Source organism: Protobothrops mucrosquamatus, unplaced genomic scaffold (genome assembly GCF_001527695.2).
Source record: "Protobothrops mucrosquamatus isolate PMUCROS unplaced genomic scaffold, P.Mucros_1.0 scaffold983, whole genome shotgun sequence".
NCBI lineage: Eukaryota > Metazoa > Chordata > Lepidosauria > Squamata > Viperidae > Protobothrops > Protobothrops mucrosquamatus.
Genome location: NW_015387223.1, coordinates 163,903 through 187,985, shown reverse-complemented (window position 1 = coordinate 187,985; position 24,083 = coordinate 163,903). Strand labels below are relative to the sequence as shown.

At 43.3% G+C, this 24,083-nt stretch overlaps 1 protein-coding gene across 1 annotated transcript in view; it reads left to right on the top strand.

Annotated features, from left to right (window-relative positions):
* Positions 1-12,089, top strand: part of IQCA1 (IQ motif containing with AAA domain 1) — a 199,903-nt gene extending 187,814 nt beyond the window's left edge. Inside the window, exon 19 of the mRNA XM_029284823.1 lies at positions 11,934-12,089. Coding sequence (XP_029140656.1) covers positions 11,934-12,089 — 156 coding nt within the window. The remainder of the gene's footprint in view (positions 1-11,933) is intronic.
* The last annotated feature ends 11,994 nt before the right edge of the window (positions 12,090-24,083 follow it).

Genomic DNA, 24,083 nt, shown 5'->3' with positions numbered 1-24,083 from the left:
AAGTTCAAGATAAAAAGCAAACTTCCAGGGTCGGTTCGTCTGCTTACAAAAAAAACTCACAGTTCACTTTAAGTTGCAGCAGTGGCGGCGGCTTCTAGCTTCGCCGAAGCGAAGGCGTCCTGGATCGCGGAGAAACCTCGGGGCTCCGGAGGAGTTCTCACCTACATCGTCCACATGGGACGACTCGGGAACTCAACTCTTACCCCGGGCAGCTCACCTATCCCCTTATGCCCAGGGGAAGGGTATCAAGCCGTTTGACAGCAGATGCTAGCTGTCAAAACGGCTTTTACGCTGAAACAGGCGGGAGGCAGCAAACAGCTGCGTCCGACGAGGTCGCCAGCCACCGGAAGTAGTCCTAACATTGTTTCTTATGTATCTTTTAGATAGAAAGCCGTTTTGATCAGAATGTATAAAACCCACTAAAAACCTTTCAAGTCTTTGCGCCATTATTGCCATGAAAATCTTATAACTTGAATTCAAAAGAGAAATGGGTCTATAGTTCTTGATTTGTGCCAGGTCTGTATTTTCTTTAGGAATCAGAGTGAGGAAAGCTTCTTCCCATGAAGCTGGTACTTTAGCTTGGGTTAAGACCTCATTAAATAGATCCAACAGCATTGTGCTTAAGAATTCTTGTGCAATTTTGTACATTTCTGCAGGTATACCGTCTGGCCCGGGTGCTTTATTATTCTTTTGTTTCTTAATTGCAGCCGAGAGTTCTAAATGTGTTATCTCTTTATTCAGCAGAGTTTTAAATTCTTCTGGGACCTTTGGTAAGTCAGCTGATTGTAAGTACTGTACTATATCATAGTTGTTTCTCTTTTCATCGTCTTTATATAAATTCTTATAGAACTCATATGCCACTAGTTTCTTTCCTTCGTTCTGGCATAGCATGTCACCCTTGGCGTTATAAAGTTTGGTAACCCTCTGCTTGTTGTTATGTTTTTTGATTTTATAAGCCAACCATCTCCCTGGTTTATTGGCGTTTTCAAAGAAATTTTGTTTAGTACGTTTTATCTGCTGTCCTAACTCTTCCTTCACTATGATATCCATCTTATGTTTGATTAAATTTATCTGCTGCTTCAGATCGCATCTTTGTGGTTCCATTTGCAAGTTTTCCTCAACTTTACTTAGCTCTTCTTCTAATTGTCTTTGACGTTGTGTTTTGATTTTGTGTTGCCTGGCCATGTAAGAGATTGCAACTCCTCTCATGTAGGCTTTAGCTGTGTCCCATAAATTTTGGCAATTTGTATCTTCCTTCTTATTGAACTTAAAAACAAGTCCAATTGTTCTTCTAATTTTAATTTGAATTCTTTATGGTTTAAAATTGCCCTTTTCAGAGTCCATCTCCTCATGTTTTTTTGCCCCTTCCATCTAATTCTAATCGGATTGTGGTCAGCCCAAGTATTTGTATCAATTACGATCTCCTCTACTTCTAAATTTAAATCGGCTGACATCCACACCATGTCGATTCTGGACCATGATTGATGACGTCCAGAGTAGAAGGTAAACTGTTTTTTCTCTAGATTCCTTTCTCTCCAAATATCCTGAATATTGAACTCATCTGCCATTTTAAAAAATGTATCTGGTATTGTTCCTCTAGTTCTTTTTCTGCTCTTTCCACCTTTATAATCTAAGTTCTTATCCACAATTGCATTGAAGTCACCCATTATGCAGATGCTATCATATTCTATCTGGCTGATAATATTATGCAGTTTCTTATAGAAACATTTTTGCCCCTCATTTGGGGCATAAATTCCAACCAGGAGAATTTTGGTTTTATTCAAAATTACTTCCACTATTAAGATTCTGCCATCTTCATCCTTATAAATTTACTTAGCCACAATTTCTTGTTTAATATATACTACCACTCCTCCTTTCTTATATTGCGAAAGTGCCGCAAACATATTCCCCAATTTAGGACAATTTAATAAATATTGATGTTGTTTTTTTATGTGGACTTCTTGTAACATAATTATATCTAAATTCATCTTGTTGAGCCTGCTTAGAAACTTCTTCCTTTTAGTTGGAGAGTTGAGGCCATTAACATTGATAGATATAGATTCAACACATTTTTTTTCCTCCTTATTTATGTTTGGATCTGGTTACTATTGCAGGTCTAGACTCTTGGGTTTGTAAATCTTTCCCTCTTTCCACTGTTGATCTTATCGGGCTAGCCTCTTTAATTTCCTTAGACTTACTCTCCTCATGTTTCCTTTCATTTTTCCTATCATCAATATCCTCTCGAAACTCAACTTGTTTACCTTTGGCTTCAGTGGCTTGCACTAGTGTCTCTCCTTCCTCTCTCGCCCCTCTTTCAACTAAATCTTCCGTGCTGCCAAAATTTTCCCTGTAGAATTCCTCTACTTTCTCTATTGAGTCTAGGTGAAACCTTTTCTCTTGCCATGTCACCAGAATCCCTTCCGGAGTCAACCATCTAAAGTTGATATTTTTCCTTGTCAATTTGGAAGTTATATGTTGATAAGGCCTTCTCAGGTCCCTCACTCTTTTGGGAACTTGTTTAAGTACGATCAGCTGTTTACCTTGATATTCCACTGTATCATCTCTGAACCTGAAAAGAATTTCATCCCTAATTGATTTCTTCAAAAATCTAACGTGCACTTCTCTGGGGAGGTTATGTCGTCTTGCATAATTTGTATGTATTCTATAGGTCTCATCCATCTCGCTGACCATCTCCTCTCTGGTTGACCCCAATGCTCCCGCTAGGATATCTGCCATTATTCCTGGGAGATCTTCCCCTTTCATCTCTCCTACATTTTGAAATCGTAAATAATGAGCAGCCTTCTCAAGTTCCAAGGAGATAACTGTGGTTTCTAATTCTTTGTTAGCTTGGACTAGCCTTTCGTTCATTTCATCCACTCTTTGCTCTTCTTTATCCATCCTTTCCTCCATTTCTGCTAGTTTTTGTTTATTTTTCATAAGTTGCTGGGAGAAGGATTCAAATTTCCCATCTATAGATTTAATTTTGTCCTTAAGTTCCCCTGTATCATTCCTTATTTCACCTATTTCTTTTTTCAGATCTTCATGGTTTTTGCACATTAACTCTTGCATTGATTGCAGCATTTGCTGCAAATCTTTAAGTGGGTTTGCCCTCTCTTTTTGTGCCATTTCTTCTAATGATCTTTGCCTCGCAGGGCTTGGTTCCAGCAACATGGTTTGAGATGTCTGCTTTCTCCCTATTCCAACCTTTGTAAGATTTGGAATACTAGACATTCTTTTCAATTCTCCAAACCAACCTCCCCACTTATTTACAATTGTTAGAATATTTTCCAGAGTATCAAAGTTGTTACTAAAAATCAGTTCTTGGCATTAGAAAGCAAAACCAAATCTACACAGTCCCTTTCCCTGGTTGTTTTTCCCTTCCCACTCTTGCAGCAGGTCTTGATTTAGCCAGCAGGTGTCACTCTAATATTGTCTCTAGTATTAAATCTATCTGTTCCAAGATGTCTACCTCCTTCTTTTCCTTCCGAGCGTTCTCCCTGTACCTTAGAACAGTTAGCCTTCCAAAGTTAAATTTACGTCCCAGGAGTAAGGGAATAAGGGGAGAAAGAAGAGGCCCCCTTTCTCTTCTCCACAAATCCAACCAACATAGCAGGTAAGCAGGCAAATCTTTTAGCCCAAACCTTCCTTTTCGCTGCTTTTCCAGGAATGAGGGAAATCCCTCCTCCCCTCTTGTAGGCTGCTAAAATCAGTCAAATTCAGCCGAAATCCTCCAGCATGGACTTACACCGGATCCCTTCTAGCCAGGATCACTGCTCAGATAAATTTGACTGGAACTGTCACGTCACCGTCCAGCTACTCCACCGCTATACTTTGGCCAGCTGACAGCTGTCATTCCTTCACGGCCGCCATTGTCGGCCGTTTTTCCACCTCCGCTTGGCTTGTCAAAGCTTCTCCTGGGTTTGACGGTCCTGGTTGCCACCTAGAACCACTCCCCAGGACGCCTTGTTATTCCCAGTCCCCCTCCAGGGAACTGGGGACCCCAAAGGATCTGTCAAGCAGTTGGGAACGGGGTTAGATGCTCCGGAGAATTGTCCAACACACCCGTTCTTGACAGCTGGCCCCGCCCCCAAAAGGGAGGAGATTTTTGAGGGAGAGGGAGGAAAAGACAACTGGGGGAAAGAGAAGGGGATGGAGAAACAGAAATGGAGAAGTAACAGCCTTGAGAGGAATCAATTGGAGGTGCACCAAAGAGAAGAAGGGGGGAGGATATAAAAGTAGGTGGTTTTGGCAGGAGAGGTGAAAAAAGACAACAGAGGAAAGAGAAGGGGATTGGGAAAGAGAGACAGCAGCCTGGGAGGAGAGGAATCCGCTGGAGGTGCACCAAAAATAAAAGGAGGGGGAGAGAGGAGAGGATATAAAAGGAGATGGTTTTGGTGGGAGAGGGGAAAAAAGACAAGGGAGAAAAGAGAAGGGGGTTGTCGGGGCCCACTTCAAGATCTCATCCCAAGAAAGCAGAACTCGAGGAAGCAGTTTCTTCCAAAAGGATCTTTTATTAGGAGAAGTTGATAGCAGGCATACTAGACATAATCTGAGGATTTCCAGCTCAGATCGATAGGTACAAAGTGTCCCAAGCAAAACCCCATTGTTCATCTGATCAGTTCAAATGGCCCATTCCCCATGTGTTAAGTTCCTTGTGGGAAAAGGGAGATAACATCAGGCCGTCTCCGGTTGTAGCTGCGATGTTTTGGCAGCTCTTCACATCTTCTCTTGAGAGCGCAGAGCTAAACCAGTCACCGGAGGTTGCATTCCATTCTTTCCCTCCCTTTGCTAGCTGACATTAAGGGATGGGAAAGTTCACAGAAAATAATGCAGGAAAGCAAAGTGTTACAATGTAGCAATAGAGGAAATCAAGGCAATAACCCTCAAGCACTTCCCCCCTCCCCCCTGGGAGTATGGCAGAACCCAAGAAGAGAAGAGAGTGAGATTCGGGTCAGGAAAAAAAGCAGAGAGGGAAACATGGAGGAGTGGGGAAAGAGTAAGGGACCCTATAATTATAGATATGGGTTCTGACAGGGGTGGAGAAAGAGAGACGGAGAAGCACAACCTTGAGGCGAGGAGTCAGCTGGAGGTGCACCGAAGAGAAAAAGAGGGGGGGGGAGAGGAGAGGATATAAAAGGTGGTTTGGTAGGAGAGGGACAGGGGAAAAAAAGACAACAGAGAAAGAGAAGGGGATGGAGAAGAAACTGTTGAAGGAGAATCAGAAGACGGGGGGGAAGAAGAGGTTGTTATGGTTCTGATAGATAAGACCAGAAGAAATAAGAACTCTGAGGCAATTGCTTTCCTCAAAGATTACTTTTAATAGCTACAAACAAAGGTGAACCCAAGACTGAAAGTTCCCAACCATCCCCCAAAAGTTACAAAGTAAAAGTTGAACTCCCCACCCCTACAGTTGTCATAAATCACAATCCCCAATTAACTACTTCAGCAGGCTTTCTAACGGTATCTCCAGCCCGCCAAAACTTAGGCAGCGTGACCTTGGTTCCCACAAGAAAATATTTGTTATGGCTAAACTAAAAAAACACATCTCCCCCTCCCATGGCTGTGGCAACCGAAAACAAAGTAAAGATGGCTGCACACAGAATCGTTTGAAAATTTGACAGTCGGATCCTCTAAAGAAGAGAGAAATTCTGTAGGTAAAAAAGGAGTTAGAGTCAGGAATCACCCCTAGGCTTATTCGTATGCTTATCATAAAATTTACATATTAATCTATCAGCTTGTACATCAACACTTTTTACTCAGGTGGCTTCTGATAGTTGGTAACCTTTCCACTGCACTAGATACTGTAACCTTCCCTTATACAACCTACAATCAAGGATTCGTTTTATTTCATAATGAAGCCTGTGATCAGGAGATATATCAGTCAGCAATAGGGAGCCTGTTATATCTGTCACAGTGGTCCAGACCAGACATAGCTTGTGCAGTAAGCATCTTAAGTCACTTTACTGCCGCACCAATGCAGTTGCATTGGATGAGTGTGGAGATAATTTTCAGGTATTTGAAGGAAACTGTGAATTTGGGTCTTCAAATACAGGTCTCTGAAGAGTTAAAGTTAAAATGTTATGTTGACAGTGATTATGCCAATGATGTGCAAACCAGAAAGTCCAATTCTGGGTTTGTGGTATTATTTGGAGGGACTTTGATTGGATGGAAGTCCATAAAACAAACAACTGTAGCTATTTCTACTGCGGAGGCAGAATGTATTGCTCTGTCTGAACTTTGTTCAGAGGTAACCTGGTATGTACAGTTGTTAAAGGATTTAAACATAGAAGTTAAAGAACCTGTAACAGTATTTGAAGATAATGCTGCTTGCATTAAAATGGCAACAGGTGACAGAATGAAAAGTAGAAGCAAGCATGTGGACATTAAGTATTGTAATGTCAGAGAAGCCATCAAAAGTAAACTAATTTGCTTGCTTCATTGTTCTTCAGATGACAATCTGGCAGATGTAATGACCAAGCCATTGGGTGGAGTACACCATGGGAAGAGTATTAAATTATTTGGTTTTATATCTATTCTAGTCATAAAGGGAGGAGTTTCAGTATGTAAGAATTTATGAACTGGAATAGCCATAGCAATGAACCAGCCAATGGGAACTGTTATTTAACTGAGACACAGGATTGGCTGTGTGAGACATGTGATCCAGCCTAGGTCTAGGCGTGTCTTAGTCTCTCCCTGTGTCCTGATCTCCTGAGTTAGTTGTTGATGTTCCCCAGAGCTGAATGAAACTGTATGTATCATGTTTATATATATTTTATAGATAAACTTTTTCTAAACTATGCCTCCTGCTCATTTTGAATGTGTGCTTATTTTTTGGGCTTATTTTTGCACTGGAAAGCTGTAAAACTCTAAGAGAGTTTCAGGTACATACAGTTTCAATCCCTTCCAAGCCAACCCGTCCCAACAAGTTAGTATGGTTTTATTTGTCATGAACCAGGAATCGATTTTTAGTTCTTCCTTTAGCCTCTTCGTTAATGGGCTATCAGGTTCAGTTGATTTTGCCTGTGATGGCCCCCCTGTTGTTACTCTGGTTGCGGAATAATGGAGTTCACAATCTCCTCTTTTCTGGTTTTGTATTGGGGCAATCAGGACAGGGCATCAGCTAGGAAATTTTCCCCTCCTGGAATGTATTTTAGTGTATAGTTGAAACAGTTAAAATACTGCACCCACTGAACTTTTTTAGGAGATAACTTATGGGGGGGGGATTTCAGTGCCTCTAGATTTTTTTGATCAGTCCATACTTCAAAAAGTAAGTCGCTCCCTTCAAGGAAGTGACGCCACGTAAGCAGAGTCCACCTCACCACGTAAGCCTCTTTCTCCCAGACCGCTCATCTCTGTTCAGTGTCCGTTACCTTTTTGGAGGTATAGGTGCAGGGCTGTAAATCCCCATTCTCGTTCTTTTGCGAGAGAATGGCTCCTATAGCCACATTGCTGACATCAGCTTGGATGATGAATTGTTTCTCAGGACTGGGATGTTTGAGAATGGGTTCTGCTGCAAACAGTCTTTTCAAGTTCTCAAAAGCATTCAATAGACCATGGCATTCAATAGACCATGACGGGCTGGCAGGATCCTGGCTTCCCCCCATTCCTCCCCATCTTTAACAGTTCCATAATTGGCAGAGCAATCTCAGCAAAAGAGGGGATAAATTGCCGGTAGAAGTTTGTGAATCTCAAAAAACTCTGGAGTTGCTTATGGACTCGCGGGGGCTGCCATTCTAGCACAGCTTTCACCTTAGCTGGATCCATCTCAATGCCTTCACTGGAAATTCTGTATTCTTACGTAATCCAGGTATGTCTGATAGAACTCACATTTTGAGAGCTTGGTGTAAAGTTTAGCGCTCAGCAATTTTCTGAACACTTCACGCACTAATTTGACCTGCTCCGCCATTGTTTCTGTGTAGATGAGGATGTCATCAAGATAAACTAAAAACCCCTTGTACAGATGACTATACAATACTTGATTTATCAATTGCATGAAGACCGCAGGGGCCCCCTGCAGTCTGAAAGGCATAACATTGAACTGGAAGCTCCCCAAGGAGCTGTTAAAAGCAGTTTTCCACTCGTCTCCTTTCTTGATCCTTACTCGTTAGTACGCCTCTCTTAGGTCTAATTTGGTAAAAACTTTTCCTTTTGCTAAATGGGCTAACATGTCCTTCATCAAGGGGAGGGGGTACATGTTCTCCACGCTGACACAATTTAACCCTTTATAATCGACGCACAGCCTCATCGACCCATCTTTTTTTTCCTTAAAGAGCACTGGGGCAGCTACCTGGGATTTTGTTGGCTGGATGAATCCTCTGGCTAAGTTCTTATCAATGTATGTTCTCAGTTCTTTCAGTTCATGGGGGATCATTGAGTACATTTTTGGCTTAGGTAATTTGGCCCCTGGTAAAATTTCGATAGCACAGTCAATGGTTCGGTGGGGAGATAGGACATCACATTCTGCCTCACTGAATGCTTCTGCTAAGTCTCTATATTCACTTGGGATGATAGGCTCTCCCAGCGGAGAACCCACAGCATTCAAGGTTTCTAGAGGCTGCCCTTGGCTCTCAACTGGGCTATTGATTGGGGTAGGAGGTGACGGTCCAGTTTCTAATCTTAAAGTCCTCCCTCCATTGTTCCACCAGATCATGGTGTGCCATTTGTCAAGCCAAGCCAACCCCAGGATCACTGCTTCTGTCATGTTTGGGATCACCACAAAACGGATTAGCTCCCAATGCTCCCCTATTTCTAGGTGCACTAGTTCAGTTAGGTGGGTAGTTGGGGCTCCTCCTATGAGAGATCCATCGGCCTGCTTGAATCTCATGGGCAAGGGTAGCAATTTTGCCCTAATGCGTAGTTTTAGTACAGTAGGGAGGTTGATCAAGGGTGCATCCCAAATCAACTAAAATGTTCAAATCCATTTGAGCCCCTGTCTTAGGCACCAGTAGTTTAGCAGAAAGAGCAAAAGGTGGGATAGGCTGACTCACCATCGGGTTATCTTCCCCTGCGTCATCGCTGTCATATGGATCGGCTGCGGGCAGGCATTCAGCTGATTCTTCTTGCTTCTCCTTTGGAGGAGAGGTGATTTGTACAACTTGCTCCTTTCTGACCCAATTCGACTTCTCTCGCGCTGGTCGAGGTTGTCTCTTAGGCTTTGTGGGAGCTGCGGTCGCACTTTTCGGTGGAGGGAAAAGAACCGGGCAATCTGCAATTCGATGCCCAAGTTGCCCACACCGAAGCACTTGATCTGAGATCCAACGAGAGCTCGAACGGATCTCGCCTTGGTTGAGGTCCAGAAGCTGCAGGCTTATGGTACCATGTCAGCTCGATATCCAAATTCGTAGCCAAAAGGTCTCAATCATGGAGTTGATCAGGATTCCCCCTGCAGATGCACGTCTGGAATAGATTATGATCCAATCCTGCTTTGAAGTAGTGGATCAATGACTGTTCAGGCCACTGCCTATTCTGTCCTGTCACTCTTCGAAACTCCCTCACATACTCTCTCACAGGCCGATCTCTCTGCTTCACATCGTGGATGTCCTTTTCAGCTTGTATCGCCTGGGATTCATCTTCAAATCTGGCCCTCAGCCCATGTGTGAATAGATCGAAATTCCATAGCTCTGGTGCCTGCTCCTCTCTGGTGCCTGATCCTCACTCTGCAACCTCCCCTTCCAAGATTGCAGCTACAGTATCAATCATCTTGGCTTCGTCTAAATAGGCCCAGTCATAACAATTCACATGAGACCACACCTGGTTCAGGAAAATAGTAATCTTCTCGGGGTCTCCATTGAAAGTGGCCTTGAGGGGAGGTGGATCTGCTGGTCAGCGATCCCAGAGAGCCTGTAGCAAGCCAGGCAATTGTGATTGGGGCTGCTGAAATCCCCCCTGATGGAAACCCCCTAGCGGAGGTCTTGGGATGGCAGAGTGCCGATGATGGTCAGGACTGGCATGATACCGATAGGGATCAGGATCAGCTGGGCATTGGTGGTGATCTGGGTTGACCGGGCACCATTGGCGCTCGGGGCTGGCGTAGCACTGATAGAGGTCAGGGCTGGCGTAGCACCGATAGAGGTCAGGGCTTACTGGGCACCGGTAGCGATCAGGGCTAGGAGAACAGCGGCGTTGAACTGGGCTAGCAGGACGCCTGCATCAATTGGGGCTGGCAGACTGCCGGTTGTATTTGGGACTAACCTGTTGTTGAGGTTGATCCGGACTGGTGTGGCGCCGATAGCAGTCAGGGCTCCGCCAGTGCACTGGGCTCGACATCAGGTCAGGCTTTGCAGTGTAGAGGCATCCCGCTCAGTCACTATAGGACTGGGACTTCGCCAGGGTGGTGGAGGCTCACGCGACCACTTTTCTTCTCACCCCTGAGATCATCTGGCGGATCGCCTGTCCTCCTTCACCCATCTCCAACTGGTCAAACTTCTCCCTCAGACTTTCTACCGAGTGGATTGCAGTCAGGTACTTCAACTCCCCGGATTCGTCCCAGGCGGCTGGCCGTTTAGCTTTCATAGCTACAGGTGATTGGAAGCCTTGCAATGAGATCTCTGCAGCTTTCAGCGTGCTCTTAAGCAGCAGAGCAGCATCTGACTGCCAAGTCCCCCCGAGGACGATTGCTTCCTCCCTCTGAGTCAGCTTCTCCAATGGGACTTCACGGGCATTTGGTCTTGCTCCGGCTGCTAGGTCCACACTCTCCACCAAAGCAGCAGCCTGCGTTCCATTCTCTGCCGCCGCTCCGAGGTTCAAGATTGACTCCCCTTTCTTTTCCATCTCTGCATCTTCCCTGAGTCTGTGTCTTCCTCCCAAGGTATAGGTAGGCGACCGGGGCTCAGAACCCCATAAGATATTGAATTTTGCAGTCTTGGGTTAATGTCATGGTTCCGATAGATGAGACCAGTAGAAATAAGAACTCTGAGGCAATTGCTTTCCTCAAAGAATACTTTTAATGGCTACATAGTATCGGCACGAACAAAGGTGAACCCAAGACTGAAAGTTCCCAGCCATCCCCCCCAAAAGTTACAAAGTAAAAGTTGAACTCCCCACTCCTACAGTTGTCATAAATCACAATCCCCAATTAACTACTTTGGCAGGGAGGAAAAAGAGAGAGGGAAGAAGCAGCTGTGGAAGGGGAGCCCAGCAGGCAGGGAGGAAAAAGAGAGAAGGAAGAAGCAGCTGTGGAAGGAGAGCCCAGCAGACAGGGAGGAAAAAGAGAGAAGAAGAAGAAGCTGTGGAAGGAGAGCCCAGCAGGCAGGGAGGAAAAAGAGAGAAGAGAGGAAGAGAGGTACAATGGCCGACCAGCCACCTGACCACCAAGGTAGTGGTGCATATTAATAAATATGGATAAATTCATCATACATTTGTCAGTGCAAAGGGAAAGTGATTCAGCAAAGGAACCACCACCGAAGAAATTAAAACTGGTATTTTTTTTTCTTTTTTTACGGTTTGTGACATTTTATTAGATTATAGAATAAACTACAAAAGCAAATAATAGGACACAGTGTGGAGGAAAAAGGGAAGGGAGGGGGAGAAGGGAAAAAGAAAAAAAAGGCATTGACTTCCAACTTCCTCTGTTGCAGTAGAATGAAGCATTAACATCGAACCTCAACTTTTTACTTTTCCATAATAGTATAAACTAGCCATTTCTATAACAACAAATGAATCTAATCAGTAAAACCCAAAATCCCCCCCTTTTTTTTAAAAAAAAGTCAAGTTTTGACACCTTGCTAAGTACTGGTGGTACTTGAATATTGTCACGTCTTAAAAGTGGTTCAGTCTGTGAAAAGGCTGAAAAGCCCTGTACTAGAAGACCTCCAAGGTCCCTTCCAGCTCTATTCTGATTGATTGACCTAACGTTCTAGAACTGTACTGCTCTCAAAACAATGTTATACATGTATTTTCAGGCTTTGTAAAAATATTTCTATCTGATTTTCTAGGTTTGGTATGCAAAGACTCCTCTAGGAAAAGCAAGAATCAAGTCACTGACAGAGAAGGAAGATACTGGAAAGGGGAAAGGGAAAGGGAAAGAAAGAGACGAGGGAAAAGGAAAGGATAAGGAAAAAAAGAAGGAAGGCAAAAAGACAAAAAAATAAAAATGTTCTTAATAGCCATCAGCTATAATATTATAATTTAAAGAAAAGCTTTTTCTTGGAATGCAAGTTTTCTATTTGATTCCAGTAAACAGATCATATGAAAAAGTATTCTTTGAAAAGCATAGGACAAAACATCAGTGTGACAATTAGTTCCTTCAAACCACTGCATTTTTCTTTTATTATTTAAGCTATTTTAAAGTTACTTAGATTTAGGTATGGTTTGTCAGTTTTAAAAATATAGTAATTGAAAATCTATCTACAAATGTTAGGCCACACATTTTACAGTATTTATGCTTATGAGCTTTTCCCAGTTAAAGTGTGACATATCTATTCAAATTAATCTATATATAGCTCAGAAATGGTTTATTTCTTCCTTTCCTGGTTGGACATGAGAACTATGTAATATCCTGTTGTTCCACTGGTAATCTGCATGTATCCTGCATGTATCCAGGTAGTTCAGAAGAAATAGGTCTTTGCTCAGTCCTACAGGGAGCTACAGCCTTATGCATAGAAGAAGACCATATATTTGTAACTCGCAACACTTGTAAAACACTGATTAATTACTGTTTTCCAATAAATTTTTTAGAATTCAAAAGATTTATTTTGCAGTTATTTTAAAATACTGTTAGCTACTGAGTGCCATTGGCCCTTGGATGAATTTTTCTGAGTGTGAATATATTTTCGGGTATACAGTATATGCACTGCTCAGGACTGGTGCACAACATAAGGGTCTTCCTGGACTCTCCATTCCTGATTAAAAGAGCTAGTGACAACTATGGCCATGAAAGTCTTGCACAGGTTCAGCTTGTGTACCAGTTGCACACATTTCTGGAACAAGAGACCCTCCTCACAATCTCTCATCTTCAAGCTGGATTATTACAGTGTGGTCCAGATGGGGCTGTCTTTAAAGATCACCCAGAAATTACAGCCAGAAATTACACCCAGAATGTTCAGGGCAAGCAGTGATGAGCATGCCCTTCTATGTGAACTGCATTGGTTGCCATTTGGGTTTGAGGGCACTTCAAGATGCTGATTATGATTTATAAAGTCCTACATTGCAATAGGGCCTACTATCTGAGGGACCATCTGTCTCTATTTGCTCCAGCACATTTGCTCCAGCTTGCTTCAGGTTCTGTCAATTAAATCAGGGCTCCCCAACCCCCGGGCTGTGGCTCACTACCGGGCTGTGGCCTGTTTCAAACCGGGTTGTGTGAGTGATGGGCAAGCATGCGAATGAAATTCCATTTGTGCAAGCAGTGAGCAAGCACATGAGTGGGAAGCTCCACTTAGGCAAGTAGTGGCCCCTTGGGCTTGCTCACAAAACTCCATTTGAATGGAGCTTAGCACGCAAGCACTCTTCGCTCACACATGCAAGCACAAGCACCCTCAGCTCACGAGAGTGGAGTTTTGAGCGCAAGTGTCCTCTACTCATGTGCAAAGTTCCATTTGCGTGAGTGGAGGGTGCATGCACCCATCTTCATACCAATGGAGCTGTGTGCTCATGTATGCGCCTACCACTCACACACACAGACACGTGCCAGGCCGCCAAGGTGGAAAGATTGGGAACCACTGAATTAAATGATGCTCTCTAATGGGATGCAGGAAGTGGACCTTCCCTTCTCCCACCTTTTGGAACAGCATCTCCTCTCGTATATTGCTTGTGTTCTATACCATGTTGTACATTGTTTTCAAATTTATGAAGCTGCCAGGGTTATTTGGAATTGGACAGCCTAGAAATTTGACAAATAAATGAATATTACACTTGACCTTAGACAAAAAGCAATAAATGTTTTCATATATTAGTGGTAATAGTATTAAACTGCTTGAATTATGGATTATGGTCAGAAAAAGTTTTTTTGAAGAATATTAGCTTTAGTTGCTTTGTGAAAGCAGATTTTTTGTAATCCAAATCATCCACTCTAGAAAAATGGAGTAAGTGTTCAGATACATGCTTAAAAAACTTGGATTTTTCTTGATCTGGGGTGTATAATCCCACCACAATAGATTTTATTCCCAATTTGCACAATTACATACCTGCCTTGATTTTCAGCACATAATAAATATGGATGTAGTTGGCGTTTTATATACAAAACTACTACAATAATTTTTTTCTTTGAGTTAGCATAAATAAATTCCAGGCCCAAGGTGCGTTATATGCTTTATATTAGTCTCTTTAATATGAGTTTTTTGCAAACAGTGTTCTAAAGGAGGTGCAGATATGATCTTGAAACTACTAAACCATATCATTCAAAGATCCTGGAGCACTGGGGAATTACCAGAGGACTAGAAAAGATCTGATGTGATTCTCATCTTCAAAAAGAAAAAAAGTGCATCCAGGAAACTACAGACCAATCAGCTTGACATCAATACCTGGGAAGATCCTGGAAAAGATAATCAAGCAGCACATTGTGGATAAGGGAAATGCTATGGACATAGTTTACTTAGACTTCAGCAAGGTATTTGACAAAGTAGACCACAGCCTGCTTCTTGGTAAGACAGAATAATGTGGGATAGACTACCACCAGATTCACAACTGCCTGACCAACCACACTTAGTAAGTAATTCTCAATAAAACTATATCTACATTGAATGAAGCATGCAATGGGTATTCAAGGTTCTATCATAGGTCCGATATTCTTCAATATCTTCATAGATGAGGGGGCAGAAGGGGAACCATTAAATTTGAGACAACACCAAGCTGGGGGAATGGCTAACTCTTTAGACAATGCACTCAAGATTCAGAAGGACCTTGACAGACTTGAACACTAGGCTCTGTCCAACAAAATGCAATTCGATGGTGACAAAAGTTGGGTCCTACACATAGGCAAGAAAAACCAAATGCACAGATATAGAATAGGTGGTACCTGGCTCAACAGTAGCAACTGTGAAAGGGATCTAGGTGTCCTAGTAGACTACCATTTAAGTATGACCCAGCAGTGTGTTGCAGCTGCCAAAAAGCTAAGACGGGTTGCATCAACAGATAGTTTCAAGATTATGTGAAGTGATAGTACTGCTTTATACTTTGCTGATAAAACCACATTTGGAATACTGCATCCAATTTTGGTCACCAAGATACAAAAAAGATGTTGAGACTCTATAAAGTGTGCAGAGAAGACCAACAAAGATGATAAGTGATCTGGAGGCTAAACCATATGATGAATAATTGCAGAAAAATATGTCTAACAAAGAGAAGGACTAGGGATGATATGATGGCAGTCTTCCAATACTTGAGGGGCTATCATAGGGAATTGACTTATTCTCTATGACAGGACAACAAGTAACAGTAACAGGTGGAAGAGTATTAAAGAGAGATCCAACCTAGAACTAAGGAGAAAGTTCCTGACAGAACATTTAATCAGTAGAATGACTTACCTTCAAAAGTTGTGAGTGCTCCATCAATGAAGGTTTTTCAAGAAAAGACTGGACAGCCATTTGTCTGGAATGGTGTCTGGTCTCGGAGGGTTGGACTAGAAGACCTCTAATGTCTCTTCCAACCCTATTATTCTATGTTCTAAAATACTAGGGACCATCTGCTCTGAAGGGTTTAAAGACTATTCTGATAGAAAACAGCAATTTTGAATTGAAACTGAAAAACATGGGTATGGTACATTTGCAATGGAGGGGGGAATAGGAAAATGTCATCAGTTCATGGCCTCAGGAAGTGGTGAATAGCCTCTGCTGGTAATATGCCAAGCAGATATATCCTTGCTCTGGGATACTCTATACTTACAGGCCAAATGGACCCTTGCAACAAGTATGATTACTGCATTTGCAGCTATAGTTGTTTTGTGGTTGAGTGAAATTAGTGTCTGGTCTACTTGTACAAGAGTGGTTGCCTTATTACAGCAGAGGAAAAAAGTTTTAATGCATGTCCCATTCCTTTTGTTCCTTGGAACAAGGTTAAGAATAAGGACACATTGAGTTCTGTATGCAGATGAATTCCATCTTGGCTTTTTATTTTATTTTTAATGTAAATTCTCCCAAACAAGACAGAGAAGCCCTGCATCAAGAAGCAGGACACAGTCTTGTCCTCTTTCCCAATAGTCGTCCTTTGTGAGCCACTCAAAACTTCAGTTGAGCATCTCAAAGCCCAATGAATTGCAGCCCTGAGCATTCCCTTCACAGACTCCTGAGTGGGCTCATTGTTTAAATGCCCATTAAGAACACCGAATATGCCTTTTTTTCTCAAACAAATACAAAACTCTCTAATATAAAGTGAAACTGACTGTTCTATTAATGTCCATCTTGCATCAGGAAGTTTATAAAAGGGTGGAAATTTTATAATTGACTTTTCTGCTAGTAGCAAATGTCACTTTTTCCTTGATCCTTCACAATTCACTAAGGTGTTTCATAAGCCTCCAAGGCTACCACCACAACAGTACTTACAAATTAGCACATTTTTTCGCTTTTCATTAAACACAATACAGAAATCTTGTCTTATTAGGGTTTCTCGCCTCATTATTGAAAGTACTAGTACTTTGGAACTTCTGGTAGCAAATTATAATGTGCTCAGCCAGTGTCTATTGTAAAATATGCACTTCAAAAACTATCACATACTTGTTCCTCTTTAAGCACTGGAAAAATTGAAGTGTATTCTGAAAAGCTTTATGGAGTCTGTCTAGCTTTGCAAATCATCGCCATGCTATGCCAGCTCCCTTTTATTTTCCACAGTCACTGTGCCATTGTTCTTTCAAAAATCAAAACGGATTCTTTCTTGCTGTGATGAAAAAATATTTAAGGTAACAGGCCATATGAAAACCCCAAATCATTTTGGGCTCTTCTCTTCTCTTTATATGCCTCATGCATTTCTGGCACTATGCTATCTCCTGAATTAACCACCTTGCCTAGTGAGTAGGCGATATTTCAGAAACTTCCCAAGGTGGAAACCTATAGTCTACTTTGATCTTCACCTGGAGGAAGGAAGGATGCAGATATTTCTGCAAAGATGGCATCAACATAGTAACCATAAGTCTGTCAGAACCATTGCAGCAGACAAATCAAAGAGAAAAACATTAAGTGTGGCTCTAACTAATAACTCAGCTGGTGTTTCCTTTAAACATAAGATGTTGCTAGAGTTCACATGGGAAATGCCATCTCCTATAAAGAAATATACTGCTAACAAGGTTCTTTTTCTCCAAAAGAATGCAAGCTCTGGTAATATTCCAATGTTTTTCAAATGAAAGAAAATAGCCTGTGCTCCCACCATCTTGTCATAGTTTCAATTATCCTCTTCCTGGATTCCATTTTCTCTCACTCAACAAATGATTTCTAAAGGAAGATCCACTAGCACAGCCTTCTACCCTGGGAGGCTAGTTGATGGTGGCCACAGAGGAAGCATGGTTATATCGTGGGAAAGAATTTGCTATTAAATTAAGTTATCTTAAACTAAGACAAAACAGTAGGAGGAGAGGTGGAGAGGGAAAGATAAGTCAGAAAAATAAAAAAGACTGGAGAAGAGAAAAGGAGAAGAAAGATCGGCAGAGCAGAGAGGAGAATCAGCTATGGGGCAGAGAGGAAAACCGACTGAGAACAGTGCAACGATCTGCAGAGAGAAGAAACAGGAGAGCCAGTGAAGTAGTGGAGCAGGGAGGAGAGCCAGCCAGGGAGAGAAGAGGAGAGCTTACTGTGAACCATCCAGGCAGCCCTGTTTGCTGAAGGAAGCGTGACGGACCAGCAAACGGGAGCCACGTGGCTGTGGAGCTGTTGATGGGGGTGGTGGAACGCTGCAGCACAGTAGACCAGGGCGTGCAGATGGCAGTAGACCAGGTGCTATGGACAGCAGTAGACCAGGTGCTGCGGACAGCAGTAGACCAGGGCCTGTGGACAACAGTAGACTGGATGTTGAGGATGACAGTACACCAGGGCCTGTGAACAGCAGCAGACTGGGGACTGTGAATGGCAGCAGACCACTAGACCAGGGACTGTGAACAGAAGCAGACCAGTAGAACAGAGACTGCAAACGGCAGCAGACCAGTAGACCGGGGACTGCGGATGGCAGCAGAGCAGTAGACTGGGGACTGCGAAAGGTAGCAGACCAGTAGGCCGGGGATTGTGAATGGCAACTGCACAGCAGACTCTTGGAAAAAGAAACTGATGCTATTTTGATTTGCAAAACATAAGATAGAAAAAAATAGGCATAATTATTTAGAACAGAGAAGTTAGAAGCATGGCTAACAGCAAAGCACATCCACCAATCATAAAAGAGGGATTTTCAAACAACAAATTCATGGAACAGGCAATGGATATTATTGTGGTATGCAATAGATATTCCATCTATGTGCTTTTCCCCAAAGAACACCCAAATTATACATGCATTAAATGTAAACAATGTGAACTACTAGTGGAAAAAGTAAGGAATCTAGAGGCAACTCTAGCCAAACTCCAACCTACAAAAGAAAGCTATATCTAAATTGAACCAAACAATGGGCAAATAACTCCCAGAGGATTTAACCCTACCAATAAACCCTTGGAGGAAGACAAATGGAGGTATGTCACACATAGAACGAAACACAACAATCAAAGGAAGCAGCAGCATACATCTAACAAACCCCTACCACCCAAACTAACCCAACCAGAAGCAGCCCCATTCAAACTGAGCAATCAATTTTCCCCCTAGATGGAAATACATAGACCCACAACCTCCCCCTCAAAGAAAACATGCAGACACCTAGCAAAGAAACAGCATCAAATATCCCTTAAAAAGTCACATCAACAAACACACCTGAGATAAACAGAAAAGCACCTCAGACTGCACTCCCCCCAAAAAAAAGAAGGTGAGTGTTGGTAATAGGAGATTCTATTCTCAAAGGAACAGAACCAGCCATCTGCAGGCCGTATATACAATCCAAGGAGGTATGTTGTCTCCCTGGAGCAAAAATCAAAGGCGTGGCTGAGAACCTAACCAAAATAATTAGGCCCACAGATTACTACCCTTTCCTCCTGCTTCACATTGGGATGAATGATACAACAAAGAACCTGAGCACAATGCTGAGAGACTATAAGCAACTGCAATAAAGTTAAGGAGCCAGGAGCATAAGTAATGTTCTCATCAGTACTCCCAACAAAAGGCCAACACCCATTGAGGGGAAAAAAAGAATTTTAGAAATAAACCACTAGCTAAAGGATTGGTGTCGCCAAGAAAACTTTGGTTTCCTGGACTATGGACTGCATTTCCTACAAGATGGACTTTTGACAAGGGATGAGCTGCACCTCACGGAAACAGGGAAAAATGTACTTGGAAAAAGACTGGCCCAACTCATTAGAAGGGCTTTAAACTAAAATTGAGGGGGAAGGGTGACCAATTATTAGAATCTCTAGAACACAAAACCAATCATAAATCCCAAGAAAACAAATCAAACAAAGAGGTAGGATAGTGATGAGAAAAAAGAAAAAATCGAACAACAATCAGGAGATCCAGGAAACATACCCACGGACAGACATAAATGTCTTAAATGTTTATATACTAATACTCAAAGCTTGGGGAACAAACAGGGTGAACTAGAAGCAATAGTACACAAGGGTGGGTATGACATAGTTGGCATTACAGAAACCTGGTGGGACGAAACCCATGATTGGAATGAACTGATGGATGGATACAAATTGTTCAAAAGAAACAACTACAAAAAGAGGAGGGGGAGTTGCACTACATGTAAGAGAATACTACATATCAACAGAAATGCACATGATCAAAGATAAAAGCCCTCCAGAATCTATAAGGGTCAATATAAAAGGGGAAAAAGTGACATTGCTATAGGCGTATACTACAAGCCACCCAACCAATCAGAAGAAATAGATGGATTCTTTGCCAGCCAGTTAACAAATATATCTAAGAAGCATACCACAGTAGTAATGGGAGACTTCAGCTACCCAGATATCAGCTGGGAGACAAACTCTGCAGCAAGCGGGAGATCAAACAGATTCCTAACCAACTAGCTGACAACTTTGTCATCCAAAAAGATAGAGGAGGGAACTTGAATTAAAGCTATATTGGACCTAATTCTTACTAATAGAGAAGACGTGATAGAGGGAGTTGAAGTTGCCGGAACCATGGGGGAAAGTGATCACATCATACTGGAATTCAATATAATACAAACACAAGCAATAGAAAATAATTAAACCAATGTTTTAAACTTCAAAAGAGCTAATTTTAACAAACTCAGAGAGAACCTAGGAAAGATTCCATGGATGAAAATCTTAAAGGGGAAAACTACTTAAGAAACATGGGAAACTGTGAAAAATGCTTTAAAAAAACCCAGTCCAGCAAAATACCACTGAAAAAGAAAAACAAATTCAAGAAGAAACCAGCATGGCTGCACAAAGATCTCTCAGACAAACTGAAAGACAAAAAGGATAAGTACAAAACATGGAAAGAGGGATACATAACTAAAGCTGATTATCAGCAGACAGCCAGAACATGCAAAGACAAAGTCAGGAAAGCAAACACTCAGAATGAACAAAGACTTGCAACAGAAATCAAGGATAATAAAAAAAAGTTTCTTTCAACATATTAATAACAAGAAAAAAGTCAAGGAAACTGTAGGTCCACTAAAGAGAAAAGATGGCAAGGCAGTAACAAGCAATACGGAGAAAACAGAGCTGCATTCTTTGCATCAGTCTTCACACAAAAAGAAATTATAGCCAAACATACCCAAAAAATACTGCAAAAGACAAACTAGAAACAAAAATTAAAATAAGCAAGAAAATAGTAAGAGAACACCTATCTGACCTTGATTAATAAAAATCACCAGGACACGACAGATTACATCCCAGAGTTCTGAAGTAGCTAGCAGATGTTATCTCAGAACCATTGCACCATATCTTCCAAAAATCTTGGAGCACCACGGAAGTACCTGAGCATTGGAAAAGGGCTAATGTGGTTCCCATCTTCAAGAAAGGAATGCCACGTATGTCCATTTTTGTTTTAATTGTATTATAAATAAAAAGATTTAAAAAAAAAAAAAAAAAAGAAAGGAAAAAAAAACAGACCTAGGAAACTACAGACCAATCAGTTTAACATCAATACCTGGGAAGATCCTAGGAAAAATAATCAAAAAACAGATCTGTGAACAACTAGAAGCAATCAAAGTTATAACTAGTAGTCAGCAAGGGTTTGTTAAAAACAGATCATGCCAAACCAATCTTATTTCATTCTTCGATAAAGTGACTAAACTAGTAGACTAGCGAAATGCTGTGGACATAGTATACTTAGATTTCAGTAAGGCATTTGATGATAATAATAATGATGATGATGGTGATGATGATGATGATGATAAAGTTGGAAGGGACCTTGGAGGTCATCTAGTCCAACCTCCTGCTCAGGCAGGAAACCCTATACCATTTCGGACAAATGGCTGTCCAGTTTCTTCTTAAAAACTTCCAGTGTTGGCGCATTCACCGCTTCTGGAGGCAGGTTGTTCCACTGGTTAATTGTTCTAACTGTCAGGAAGTTTCTCCTTAGTTCTAGGTTGCTTCTCTCTTTGGTTAGTTTCCACCCGTTGCTTCTTGTCCTGCCTTCAGGCACTTTGGAGAATAGCCTGACTCCCTCTTCTTTGTGGCAGCCCCTGAGATATTGGAACACTGCTATCATGTCCCCCATCGTCCTTCTCTTCGTTAAACTAGACATACCCAATTCCAGCAACCGTTCCTTATATGTTTTAGCCTTCAGTCCCCTAATCATCTTTGTTGCTCTTCTCTGTACTCTTTCTAGAGCAGCGGTTCTCAACCTGTGGGTTGCGACCCTTTTGGGGGTCGCACGAGCCTTTCACAGGGGTCGCCTAAGACCATCGGAAAACACATATTTCCGATGGTTTTAGACACGGCTTGTCAACCACCTTCTCTCCCTCCCCCCCTCCGCTCCACCTCACTTGTTTGTGCAAAATATGCTGCTTGGCGGCAGTCTGCATGAACTCTACCAAATGTGCCCTGCAGGGGGCGCATGAAGAGCGCAGGCGCAGAGCAAGGTCCTGCCCTCCCCAGAGACTCATTGTGCAGCAACCAGATTGACTTCTTCTCGTGCATGCAGGTCAGCGAAGGGGAGGCCGCCACAGCACCCAACTCCTGCGCCCGTCAGCTGGCGACCCCCAAACTTGCGCTTGTCAGCCAGTCTCCTTTGCCACCCCGCCCGTCCTCGACTCCTCCGCCCGTTCATGTCGAGCCCGCCGGGGCTTGACAGGGAGAGAGGGAGGGAAGGAGGAAGGGACTCCTCCTCCTTTCCTAAGCTTCAAAGCACGATCGGCTTCCCAAGGGCGCCACAATCCTCACGAAAGCGGGGGGGAGAGAAGCAAAGGGGCGAGAAAGCTCGCGGCAGGCTCGAAGGAGCACGTGTCAGCGTTGGTGACGAGAAATTCCCCACAAACCCAGGGAAGGGGTGGAGAAAAGGAGCTCCCTTTGGGAGGAAACCACCACCTTCTTATCCTTGGCTTTGCGCTCTTCTGTTCCTCGGTAGCCGGGCTGCCAAGCCTCTGCTGGCTGGAACTTCCTTTCCTTCCCTCCCTCTTGGTCTCTTCCTCCTTCCCTCCCTCTCCAATTGTCCCTTCCTTCCTTCCTTCCTTCCTTTCCTTTGCCTCCCTCTTTGTCCCTCCTTCCCTCCCTCTCTCCCCTTGTCCCTTCCTTCCTTCCTTCCTTTCCTTCGCCTCCCTCTTTGTCCCTCCTTCCCTTCCTCTTTCCCCTTGTCCCTTCCGTCCTTCCTTCCCTCTTGTCCAGGATTGGGGCGAGCCTCTACAGCTGATCCGCGCTTCTGCAGAGCAGCCCAGAAACGCAGATCAGCTGTAGCTGCTCTCCTTGGCTCCTGCCCAGCAAACCTGCTCGAGCTTTGCTAGAAAACATGCCGCTTGCTAATTTAGCAGAAGCGCAAATCAGCTGTAGCCCAGCGCTGATCCTGGAGCTTCTGCTAACTTAGCAAGCGGCATGTCTTCTGGCGAAGCTGAGCAAGTGAGCTGGGTGGAGCTCTCCTCTGTCTCTGCCTGTGCACAGGCAGGTTTGCCGGCAGCAAAGCCCCCAGCCACGCTGGCAGCCTATCCCCCTCCCCTTGTCCCTTCCTGGGCACGGAGGGGGGGAGGAAGGAAGGGACGAAGAGAGAGGGAAGTAAGGGACAATGAGAGAGGGAAGGAAGGAAGGAACAATGGAAGGGAGGGAAGGAAGGAAGGGACGAAGGAAGGAAGGAAGGAAGGAAGGAAGGAAGGGACAAGGGGAGAGAGGGAGGGAAGGAGAAAGAGACTAAGAGGGAGGGGAAGGAAAGGAAGGAAAGAAGGAAGGAAGGGACAATGGGAGAGGGGGAAGGAGGAAGAGACTAAGAAGGAGGTGAAGGAAAGGAAGGAAAGAAGGAAGGAACAATGGGAAAGAGGGAGGGAAGGAGGAAGACACTAAGGGAGGTGAAGGAAAGGAAAGAAGGAAGGAAGGGACAATGGGAGAGAGGGAGGGAGGGAAGGAGGAAGAGACTAAGAAGGAGGTGAAGGAAAGGAAGGAAAGAAGGAAGGAAGGGACAATGGGAGAGAGGGACGGAAGGAGGAAGAGACTAAGGGAGGTGAAGGAAAGGAAGAAAAGAAGGAAGGAAGGGACAAGGGGAGAGAAGGGAGGGAAGGGAGGGAAGGAAGGCAGGCACCCACCCCAGTCCCATCCCAGAGACCCACAGATTCCCCCCCACAGGCACTCTGCAACCTGAGTGATTAGCTGGCCACGCCCCCTGGCCATTGATCATGTGACCTGGGGACACTGTGAACATCATAAATATGAATCAGTTGTCAAGCATCCGAATGTAAATCCCATGACCCTGGGGATGCTGCAACAATCATAAGTGTGAAAAATGATCATAATTCGCTTTTTCAGTGCTGTTGTAACTTCAAACAGTCACTAAGTGAATTGTAAGTCGAGGACTACCTATACTTTCCCATTTTTTCCTCTTTTTTTGGGTCAAGTTTTTGATACCCCCTGGCCAGCTGGACGGGGGGTTGGGGGTCACCACAACATGAGGAACTGTATTAAAGGGTCACGGCATTA